The sequence below is a fragment of the Emydura macquarii genome, unplaced genomic scaffold (assembly GCF_026122565.2).
Source record: "Emydura macquarii macquarii isolate MOO-44397 ecotype Brisbane River unplaced genomic scaffold, CSIRO-AGI_Emac_v2 contig_725, whole genome shotgun sequence".
NCBI classification, from domain to species: Eukaryota; Metazoa; Chordata; order Testudines; family Chelidae; genus Emydura; species Emydura macquarii.
The window spans coordinates 6,375-18,647 of NW_027130862.1; the positions used below are offsets into that span (position 1 = coordinate 6,375).

A 12,273-nucleotide genomic window follows, 5' to 3' on the forward strand; every position below is an offset into this window, starting at 1 on the left:
GTGGTGAAAGGGTGTGGAGTGAGGCTGTGGAGAGCAAAGGTCATCCTCCAGTTTTCAAAGTTGCTGTATTTTGCCTACCATCTGACTGAGTAAAATACATAGCTTCAGCTGTTCGCTACAGGAGAGACTGATCCCAGTGCATTTTACCAAGTGAGCAGCCTATTATATATGGTGATTGGAGTCATCTACATTTGCTTATACACTCCCCAGTTTCATCTATAGCTTATGTAACATCCCTTATTTAAGGACAAGAAAAATAAGTTATTTTACAAAATAAATGGTCTTGAATACAGACCCAACCGGTTTTGTAAAAGACAAAACAATACAAATGTTCCTGTCAGTTCTATATACTGTCAAGGTCAGGCCTTTGGACTATCCTAAGTACCCACGATTGACATTTTAAAAAAATACTAGGTTAGTAAATATGTTTTCATTCTCACATATTTAGTGTACTGAGTTGGGTTTTAACATTTGTTAAGCAAGATAGGACATAAAATGCAACTTACTGCTACAACTTGGAGGAGGTAACCAGCCATTCTTTGTGCATTCAGCTGTATTATGTCCATTATGAATGAGAAATCCATGATCACAAGTAATTATAATGACATCACCACCCCGATACATATTCCTTTGAGGTCTGAATCTACCGTTAACCACTCCTGGAGGATCACATACAATTTCTAACGAGAATGAGACAAACATTTTACAAATTAAAATAGGCCAGTAGGCTATACAATCCATCATCAGTTATGGTGATTCATTGCTGAATAAAACATATGAAAATTGCATGGGATGAAACCTACTGTATTCCCTACTTTTACTGTAATGTTATTTAAGAAGTCACCAAATAGAATATGGATTAGCTGCTTTTTAATTGAGCTATCTACATACCAGAGGTGATGATAAGATTTCATTCAAAACTGCTGCTTTTAAATGAGAAATGGTCTTTTTCTAAACCAGACACTTTCACAAAAAAGTGTTGGTTGTTGGGTGTGTGTTTTTTTGTGTTTGTTTGCTTGGAATTTTTCCAGTTTTTCATAAAAAGTGGATATTTAAAATTTTGTTTTTCTCCCTCTCTTCCATTTCCCCCTTTTTACTACTAAATACATTTGAATGAATGATATCGAGGGCTTTTTGCTCCACTTTTTCCATCTTTCTTTTTTCTACTCTAACTATTCCAAAGTTGGAGAAGTTTTGAAAATGAACAGAGTAGAAAAAAGGGAGAGGAAATCCTGGACATTATTCATTTATCTGCAGTAAGATGCAAAGAAAAAAAAAAAAGAGGGGGATGGATAGGAAGATATAACATTCAAAATTTTGAAATGAATGTGTATATATTTTGTGAAAAAAAATAAAAATGAAAAAGTGCTCTATTTCATACCCTGCACAATGGAAAAAACATCAAATGTCAACACTTTCCACAAAATTGCATCTCCATTTTTCAATCAGCTCTAGTAGATACTCTGTGTCAGGGCTGGAACCATAGACATTTCAAGGATTTTGTGTTATTCTTCAGTGAAAAATTGTTACGCCCAGCAGCTGACTATACCATCTCTAGTGCTCCCAGCACTATTAAACCCAATAGTGACAAATGAAACTCTAGGCAGAAACTCGGTTTTCCCATTATAGACCCAAGTTGTGCTGTCTATAGAAGGCTAAGCTGCTCCAAACACTGTGTTTCTGAGAAGGCCTTTGAGTATTGCCATTAAATATTCTGTAAATGGAATCAATAACATCTTAAATAGCCTTAAATACGCCTACTTACAAACGGTAACTGATTTCACAAATAAATGCGACTTGGTTATTAAATTAACTCATGGGGTCAGAGTGGAACCGGGAGAATCTGCCTCAGAGTCTATTTGCCCCTGAAATGCAATTAGCTTAACACAAGAGTTCTCAAACTGGGGGTCAGGACCCCTCAAGGGACCACAAGGTGATTATGCAGGGGTCACGAGCTGTCAGCCCCCACACATGCTATGGCTGACAGCCAGAGGGGTGGCTGGAGAAAAGCGGCTGCTGGCCGGGTGCTCTGAAGGCAGCCCTGCCCCAGCAGTAGTGCAGAAGTAAGGGTGACTGCATGTGGGGGTCATCACAGCCTGAAATATTTTCAAAGGATCTCCCAGAAATAAAAGCTTGACAACCCCTAGCTTAACAGAAGTCCCATCTGGAAGGCTTTACCATCTGCATTGTAGTGATGAGAGCAAAGAAGCAGTTCCTTTACATTCACTTATTCCTATCATTGCAGAGTGCCCTCTACTGAAAGCAAGATATTTGACATGCCTTCTAGAGCCTGTTTCTACCTACCTTTACATTCCGGATAGACAATTGGATTTCCATTGCACTGCACCATAAAAGTAGATTGAGATAAATTAGTTGCTAGTGCGTATCCGTGTTTGCATCGAAGTTCGAGAAAATCACCATGTTCTAGGTACACACGTTGCAACATGCTCTCGTTTGCTCTCCCATTCAACTCTACCATCTGGTTTTCCATTTCTTCCACTGAGATAGCACATGGCTCTAAAACAAGAAAAAGGAGCAGTTGTCTTGATAACCCTCAGGTAAGCACACTGAAGTAATCTGTTTACACAAGTGATGAGTTTTCTTCCATGAATTTCTACATAAACCTCAAAGCCCAAGAAAGCAGGGTTGTTGTTTTTTTTACCTAAACAAAGTGGTGCTTTTGTCCAGTTTCCATTGTTACAAAAAGAGATGTTCTGTCCTTCCATTGCATAAAATTTTTGGCATTTGAATTCTATAAAGGAGCCAGATGTGTATTCTTTTTCCAAGAAAGTAGTTATGTCTCCATTCTCAACAATAGGGGGATGGCTACAATTTTTTCCTGTTTCTAAAGGGGGAAAAAATGACAATTATAATAATCTTATGCAAAAATGGTTACTATGCAATTTTTTGGCTTTGCTACTGCATGTGATAAAAGGCTCCTTGTCCAATGTTAGGGAAACCACTTGTAGAAAATGCAGGTTTGGTAATGTACACATACATGCGGCTGAGCTAGGCAAGATGACCAAAATACTAATGGTTTTATCTTCAATTAGTGCGACTTCATCTAAAGACAATGGAATGTGTCAGTTTACAGCAGCTGGACCTGGGGTTGAATTTCTTGGATTTTATTCACTTAAATAGGTGATGTAGTGCCTTATGAGTGATTGTCTCTACGGGAAGGGTTAAGGGTTACCATCCAGAACGCTCATAGTGCAATACAGGCACATAATTGATTGTACACAAGAAACCAAATACAGCTAAGAAACAGAAATTATCAAAATACGGTGCAGATTTACCAGAGATACATGAAGGCAAATCCATGTGCCCATTAATACACTTCCTGACTGAAGGGATTGTGAGGGTATATCCTTCACTGCACATAAATCCCAGAGTGTGGTCACTTTGAATCAACTGTGCAAGTCTTCGACCATTGGACAGAAACAAATTTTTGGCCTCCAGTTGCTGTTTTGTGATGCTACATGGTGCTAAAGAAAAACAAGAAAAAATGAAAATGAAAAGGCCTGATTCTCCAGCGTCCTGCATCTTGTGCGGCTTTTTGGGTGCTCTGTGCAATGTGACTGCAAAACATGACCATTCTCTTTTGTACTCTCTCTGCAGGGTGTAAGGTCTAGGGTGCTATGTAAGATGCAAGACAGTGGAGAATAACACCCAATATCTTAATCAAGTTATAGGTTTTAATATATTTATAACTATAAAACTCACCTGGCTAGCAGGGAAAATGAAAGAAGCGTTTATAAATGTTAATATAGATGAGTATATACACACATATATGCACGTTGCCAACTCTGATGATAGCTCTCTAGTGATATCTGGGGCTTTTTTGAAGCCCTAGCTTCTGGGGTCAAGTGAATATAGGGGACTCATCTTTCACTTAACGAAGTGTCTAGTCCGCTCAGTTGTTGAGAAAAGCTCAAAAACATTACCCCAATGTATCTTAAGGCTCAAAAAGCAGAAGGTAAATAAAAACACCCAAAAAGTAGTATTTTTAAAAATGAATTTCATGATTTTTCAGCCAGGTGTCATGACTTTTGGAATCCTGAGGTTAGCAATACTGAATAGATAGCACTCTCCTGATAAAATCCTATTTTCATACTAACTCAACCATAACTAACACCTAGGTCACTAGTTTGATGCTATATTCAGTGATAGGGTGCATTGTCTAATAAATATATTTATCATATATAAAAGCAAAATTTAAAATACCATATATATCTGGGAACATACCCTCTGGAAGCCCAAAATCCCATATAAAATTAACGAATCACTCAATAAAACAGAAATCATAATTTATTTGATTACAAATGCCAAAGAAATAGCCATAAAAAAGAGTAATCCCTAAAGAGGAGAAATTTGGATGATGTATGTTAATTGGACAAAGTCTATTCTTTCCACATATGTGACAAATGACGACAAGGGTCTGCTCCTGCAAACCTGACACATGCCCAAGATCCCATTGAGGCCAATGAGACTGCTCACATTAGGAACACTTTTGTGGGTAAGAATTTTAGAAGTGCATCTAGGGCCTGCTCTTGGTGCTGGTGAAGTCAATGGGAACAAGATTGGTATAGATTTTATAAGCAAGCCCATTTGTTCCGCCATACTGTAGCTGGTATTTTCCAGGACTTGCTGATATTAGCCGCCGCCCCCCCCCCCTTCTTTTTTTTGTTTTAATGGAAAGATCTCAGGCTTTCCCTTCCTGCACTAATAAAAGGTGCATCAATCATGTGAAATGAAAAGAGGCACTAAAAAGCTGTCCATTAATAACAAAAGTTCTAAAATCTGACATCATGCACACAATGTATGTGCAGACTTAGACATGAAAAGGGCAGGGTAAAAGGAACAGTAATAAACCAATCAACCAAATTAATTCCTGCAGTACTTACCTGTCAGGAGTGAAGTTTAGGATAAGTAAAGGATACCTCTTTACAGATATCACCACAAACACCTAACACATAGAATGCAGCTCTCTGTTCTGTTTTAGACGTTAGTAGAGACACGAGATGGCAGCAGTTATGGGAGATGTAGCACAGATCACTGAATGCAGGTTCTTGCAAGTAAGCAAGACTATCATAGACTCTCAGACTCAGACTCTAAGGTCAGAAGGGACCATTTTGATCATCTAGTCTGAGCTCCTGCACAATGCAGGCCACAGAACCTCACCCACCCACTCTGGTAATAGACCCCTAACCTATGACTGAGTTATTGAAGTCCTCAAATCAAGATTTCAAGATGTCAAGGTATAGAGAATCCACCAACAAATGACCCATGCCCCATACCACAGAGAAAGGCGAAAACCCCCAGGGGATTATACCAATCTGCCTTAGGGGAAAATTCCTTCCGAACCCCAAATATGGTGATCAGCTAAACCCTGAGCATGTGGGTAAGAATCACCAGCCAGACACCCAAGAAAAAATTATCTGTAATAAACTCAGAACCCACCCCATCTAGCATCCCTTCACAGGCCATTGGGCATATTTACTGCTAGTAGTCAAAGATCAGTTAATTGCCAAGTTAGGCTGTCACATCATACCATCCCCTCCATAAATTTATCAGGCTCAGTCTTGAAGCCAGCTAGGTTTTTGCCCCCACTAGTCCCCGTGGAAGAGACTTTCAGAACTTCACTCCTCTGATGGTTAGAAACTTTCGTCTAATTTCAAGTCTAAACTTCCTGATGTCCAGTTTACATTGATTTATTTTTGTGTCCACATTGGAGCTAAACTTAAATAATTCCTCCCCCTCCCTGGTATTTATCCCTCTGATGTATTTAGAGAGAGCAATCATATCTCCCCTCTGCCCTCTTTTGGTTACGCTAAACAACCCAAGCTCTTTAAGTCTCCTCTCAGAAGGAACATTTTCCATTCCTCGGATCATCCTAGTAGCCCTTCTCTGCACCTGTTTCAGTTTGAATTTATCTTAAACATGGGAGACCAAAAATGCACACAGTATTCCAGATGAGATCTCACCGGTGCATTGTATAACAGTACTAATACTTCCCTATCTCTACTGGAAATACCTTGTCTGATCTATTTTAGGATTGCATTCACTTTTTTCATCACATTGGTTGCTCAAAGTTGCCCTGTGATCAACCAATACACCCAGGTCCTTCTCCTCCCCTGTCACTTCCAACTATCGCACCCCATCTTATAGCAATAATTCTTATTATTAGACCCTAAATGCATGACCTAGCACTTTCCACTATTAAATTTCATCCTATTTCTATTACTCCAGTTTACAAGGTCATCTAGATCTTTTTATGATATCCCAGTTCTTACCTCCCAATTTTGTATCATCCACAAACTTTATTAGCGCACTCCCACTTTTTGTGTCAAGGTCAGTAATAAAAAGGTTAAATAAGATCAGTCCCAAGACCAGTCTCTGAGGAACTCCACTAGTAACCTCCCTCCAGCCTGACAGTTCAACTTTCAGTATGACCCATTGTAGTCTCCCTTTTAACCAGTTTCTTATCCACCTTTCAATTTTCATATTAATCCCTATCCTTTCCAATTTAGCTAATAATTCCCCATGTGGAACTGTACCAAATGCCTTACTGAAATCTGTAAATTAGATCCACTGCATTCCCTTTGTCTAAAAAATCTATTATCTTCTCAAAGAAGATCAGATTGGCCTTTCAGTTCATCGTTAGCTAAATTCAGCGGTCATCAAAACCAGCTGTAGGCTGAAGTCCAAAATCCTCAATGCTGCATTAAGAAAAAATTACTTTCCATTAGAATGACTTTCTTACATTTCCAAATCTCACCTTAGTATGAGTGAGCACAAATATCCCCTTGTGCCAGTGTGTGTGTGTGTGTAAAATCAAATCACTCACCTGACAGAGTTTCTACATAGTCTGGAGACACTAACACATTAGTTGGAGGGGGGAGAGGGGGAGGGCAAATGAACATGATAAATAATTTTCATGGGTGTCTAAGCAACATACCATTAGGGACAGATTTATGCAATAGCCCATATCCACCTCCATCTGGTTTATATATGACTTTATCTAAGTCAGGTAGCCAGGATTTCAATTATCTGAGGTCCTAACAAGCAGTATAATCTATCAGTTTCCCCTAAAAAGCCAAAAGGCCCATAACAATACCAAGTACTTCTAGCACACTTTGCTTTTAATAAGACTCCCCGTTATGCAGTGTCAGTAAAAATATCACATACGTTCAGTCTCCTAAACATCACAGTACTAGACTAGCAGGGTATCGGCTAATTTGTTTATTAAACAGCATTAAAACCTCTTTCTAGTAACAATAACTAATATAGAATTTATGGACTTTCTAATGGAATTTTTTAATTTTAATCGCTTCCATGTCAATTACAGTAATGTATATGTAAAAAATCAAAATATAGTAAGTTGGATCTTTGCATATCTCATTACTTTACTTACCATAGCTGTAGCGTATATATAGTGCACATCCCCAGCTTTATGTAGGCATATCTGGTTACTTCGCCCCCTCCAATCAATGGCTTTTTTAATGCTTTCAGGGAAGGGATTTTACTAGTAAAGCAGGCCATGATATATGGGCTCCAAGATACAGCCTTATGGGATCACCTCATATGAGGTCAATGCAATGAGTATCTTGATAAATATTATTTGCCAATTTCTCCTAGTGCTGCAGCTTTCTTCTCTTTCTTATGATGATACAATGGTGTTTCATCTCCATATACTTTCTTATAGATATTTTTTTACCATGCCTCCAGTATTCAGGTCCTGTGTCATTGCTCACATTTAGGGTTATTTTTAAGAAAAATCCTTGAGTTTTGTAACCTCTCTCTCTCCTGGAAAAATAAATAAATTTATATGCTCTGTTGTCTTGTTATAAAAGAAACCTAATTCAAATTTCATATTTGAAACCATCTGCTAATCTGGAAAGATCTCATTAACTCACTCCTAGGGACTAGATATGGCTTGAGCCATACACCAGAGATCTGGGGATATTTGGGTTCAAGGATCAATTTTGGTCCATCAGAGATATGAATCTGCTCTGAATTCTGATACCACTTCTCCTACTCCCAAAGATGAGGAGTATTTGGATTCTTGGATTTGATTTGGGTCCATCTCTACTAAAGAACCAACGTGTAGGAAAGAATCAGTGACACTTACCCAGACATTGGGGTGCAGGCGTCCAGGTTTTCCCACTGCATGTGATCAATTCAGGTCCTGTCAAGCTGAATCCAGGATTGCACTTGTACTGCACTTTGTCACTCTCCCTATAATCCAATTTCTCACCACTAACAATCTCTCCAAAATCAATGTCAGGTGGCTCTTCACATGCTGGAGCTGTAATAGATGCACAGACATTATAGTTTTTGTTTGATGTAGGGAACAGTGGTAAAATCATTCGGCTTACTAATGAACGCCTAACTTTGCACAATTTATTTAATTTAATAATTCATAGTTATTCTATCATCATGGTGCCTGGGAACATTACTGCACAAAGACACACAGTTCTTGGTCATTGCAATAACCTGACATTAAAAGAGAGAAAAGAAAAGGAGAGAGAGATGCTTTAGATTAGTCTAAGGTTTGACTGCACTGGTGAGCCTTGCGCCACGCACCGAACATCAGCAACACAGGCCTGACTCATCACCACGGGGAATGAGCACCACAGCTGTGGACCTTCCACACACAAGCATGTTCTGCTTCCAGCCCCCGAGAGTGTACAACAAGGGACTGTCTGCCGCAGTGTCCCAGCTGATCTGATGTGTCATAATGATGCCTAAGGAGGGAAGGAATCTCCAATGTGCCAAACCATGTACGGTTCTATAGACTAAAACCAACAGCTGGAACTGTTCATGCTACAGTAAAAATACATATCGCTGAAAGTGGAGGTCTAGAGACAGACAACAACGATGTTGGGCATGGAAAGATCCAGAAAACTGAGATAATGAAGAATTTATTAACATGCTTTGGTCCTGCTCCAAAAAACATCTTTGTTCAGATTGACAATATTCTCTGAAATGGATAAAAGCCCTATTGCACTTCTTCCATAAACATCCTTGTAATTTAAGAGAATTACAAGAAAGATTACTATTTGTGTGATATTCATGTAGCATGAAAAGTGCCTACATCCCAGTGAGAATCTTGAATTAAGTATCTTTGCTTGTGTGGCTCTTGTATTATTGTGACAAATACCAAAATGTGCCCAGTCTTTGTATGAATAGGAATGAAGATTTTACAGACAGTTTTGAAATAATGTTATCTGAAAAGTTCCAGAGTGGTAGCCGTGTTAGGTTGTTTTTAGCAAAACAACAAGATTCCCGTGGTACCATAAAGACTAACAAATTTATGTGGGCAGAAACCCACTTCATCAGATGCATGAAGTGGAAACTTCAGTTAGGTAAGTCTATATACACATGCAAGGATGGGTGAGTTACAGAAAAGAATAAATGGACACAAATCAGACATCAAGAATGGTAACATTAAAAAACCAGTAGGAGAGCACTTCAATCTCCCTGGACACTCAGTAACAAACTTAAAAAGTTGCAATCCTTCAACAAAAAAAAAAAAACTTCAAAAACAAACTCCAGTGCAAAACTGCAGAGCTGGAACTCATACGCAAACATGACACTATCAGACTAGCTCTGGGAGTGACTAGCGCACTACAAAAGATACAAAAAATAATGTTCCCTCTTTTGGCATTCACACCTTCTCTTCAACTGTTGTGAATGGACCTCATCCACCCTGATTGAATTAACCTTGTTTATACTTGCCCTCCTCACTGTGATGCAACTCACCCATCCTTGCATGGATATATATTCCTACCTAACTGAAGTTTCCACTTCATGCATCTGACAAAGTGGGTTTCTGCCCATGAAAGCTTATGCCCAGACAAATTTGTTAGTCTTCAATGAGAGTCCCGTGTTGCACCTTATTTTATTATCTGATAGATTACCAACTGCAAAGTAGTATGGCATGGGGCTGACTAGGCTGGTTCTGTACCACGCGAGTTTAGTTCTTACATCAGTGAGTTTTCAGTTGACCGTTTAGGTCAGCTTTAAATCTGCTTTGGATGGCTGGAATGTTGCAAAGCAGACTTAGCAGACTTCCTATCCACAGCAGCAGGCAGTGGCACTCCCTCTTACCACCACAAAAGGGCACAATAGACGAAGCACAAATACTGATCATCAGCAAGCTGCAAAAAACTCTTAAGAAAGAATACCGTCCTCCACAGCAGGAAAACTGTGGGTGGGCAGACACAGAGGGGATAAAAATTCCCTATCGGTCTCTCACCCTCACAGACACTTTCCTTATAACTGAATATCCCCAAACACTGAAGAGCCACCTGAGTATCTCCTCTTGTTAAGACAATTTCACAGACTACCACACCCTTTCCCATGAGTCTCTACCCACACAGGTTATAACTGATCATTCAATACCTCCCAGACCTCAGGATCGTCCCACAACTCTCTTAATCTCAGAGGCATATCAAGTCCAACACCATCCTTCACCAACCCTTTTCTAGAGAAATGGAAATGTGTATTGAGGGTCCAGCACTGGGGAAGAAGGAGAAGGAGAAAAAAGAACAAACAACCCCTCTCCAAATCAGACCACCCATCTACTGAAGGCCTGTTCCCAGTGCTGTCTCCTTCTAATGCTCCTGGATCCAGCTTTCTATCAAAATCGGGAGACCACCCACAATTTGTGGATTCAGGGGGCAGATGGAAGGCCTACCCCTTCCCCTAAAAGTTTAATTGTGAAGGGACCCTGGCAGGTTTAACCCTGAGGTCAGAAATGCTGAACATAATCCTTAGTGTTCAAATGAAACAGGGGTCCTAAAAACAAGACTCCTTTACTATGCAACCATGATTCATCCCCACAGCAGATCCAGTTTAATAATTAGGTTACAGATGGGCCCTCATTCCCCCAACTAACCATAAATAGCCCTTATCTACTCAGGAATTCACCGGTCTCCTGGAAAGTCATCCCTCCAAGACATATTTTACTATGTGACATAATGGGAATGGACAAACCAGGTCTGGTGTCAGAAATTAAAATGCCCACCCACTCTATAGGACCCATGCATATCTATAGGCATGTATAAGGCTCCTTTCTCCATGGTACCTATAAATCAGGCCTACATTCCAAAGTGGAATATTCAATCCATATAACACTAAGTCTAGGGGTGGTACAAGAAATAATTTCTAAGCAAACCAGAACACAATGAATATAATTACAATTCACCTAGCATGGCTTAAATAAGAAACATGAGTACATGACTGAATTTTACCAACTGTCCTGATTACTGCAGTGCCACATTAGTCTCACCCAGCTTTTGCACTCTGAGTGCTGCAGTATTTTGGGGGATGTACTCAGCCTTGTTTTAACAGGCAGTAGCTCTGACACATGGACATATTCTCTAGAACCACACAAGTGAGACTCAATAAATTACCTTCCTCCTTCCAAGATTTTCATTTACACTGTTTTTAACAGCTTTCTCCTCTTTACTGTATATTCGATTGTTTTTTGCTGGCAAAGCAGGGTTGGAGATTGTCTCCACAATCAAGTGATGGGAGCTGAAGTTGTATTTTTGAGAGTTCATTGTAACAACACTTGACTATGTGAAGCAACAAGCATATTTCCTATCACCACATGACAGAGAAGAGCTAAGCTAAAACGTTGTTGAATAATTGATTCATTTTGCATCATACCTTGTCCCTTAGCACAGAAAGCCCAGAGTATCTGAATGATGATAAATCTCAGCAAAGTCATCCTGGGGGTTCACCAATTAAATCCAGTACTTGTAATGGCTGATACGGAGTTCTGCTCCTCTCTGGATTCTGTCCTCCACAACTATTTGTGAAGACTGATCATGCTCTCTAACCCTTCTCAGTACTTCTCTCTACCACCTCTCTTTCAACATCAAGGTTCCAGAGATAACATATGTAAACTCCACTGAGAATACAGTTCAACTTGTTTGTTTTTCACTTGCCTTTTGATTACATAGAATTTCTCCCTCTGACAGTATGATGTGGGAGATACTTGTGCTGAGACAAACATAAGATATCTACTGTCAAGAGTTCAGAGAAATCTCTAGTGTATCAATATCAAATAAACACAGGTTGCTTAAGCTACATTTTTGGTCTTCAGAAAGCTTCATCATGCAAAATGAACAATTAATTCTTCACCACCAAGTTTTAAATACTACAATCTGCTAACCTAGGGGTTTATGCAGAGTTTCTGTGGGTCTGAAGGGACCTGGAGTTTGAAAGGCTGGGAAGGAAGTTTGTGACTTATTCAAATGT

General features: G+C 39.4%; 1 protein-coding gene across 1 annotated transcript; it reads right to left on the reverse strand.

Moving 5' to 3' along the window:
• Positions 1-389: 389 nt before the first annotated feature.
• Positions 390-11,853, reverse strand: LOC137149326 (complement factor H-related protein 2-like). The gene is made up of 6 exons (XM_067542809.1): positions 11,680-11,853; positions 8,132-8,308; positions 3,297-3,485; positions 2,663-2,845; positions 2,305-2,517; positions 390-680 (listed from the first exon to the last, which is right to left on the reverse strand). Exons 1-6 carry the CDS (start codon positions 11,738-11,740, stop codon positions 475-477), a joined length of 1,029 nt encoding a protein of 342 aa, XP_067398910.1. The 5' UTR covers positions 11,741-11,853; the 3' UTR covers positions 390-474.
• Positions 11,854-12,273: the final 420 nt, after the last annotated feature.

What these genes read in the sequence shown, in the direction of transcription:
- LOC137149326 (XM_067542809.1), bottom strand. Translation starts at nt 11,740, where the DNA reads ATGACTTTGCTGAGATTTATCATCATTCAGATACTCTGGGCTTTCTGT. An exon ending in TTTCTGTGCTAAGGGACAAG is followed by an intron (nt 8,309 to 11,679) that starts GTATGATGCAAA and finishes CATCTATTACAG; the next exon opens with CTCCAGCATGTGAAGAGCCA. An exon ending in AAAAGCACCACTTTGTTTAG is followed by an intron (nt 2,518 to 2,662) that starts GTAAAAAAAACA and finishes TTCTTGTTTTAG; the next exon opens with AGCCATGTGCTATCTCAGTG.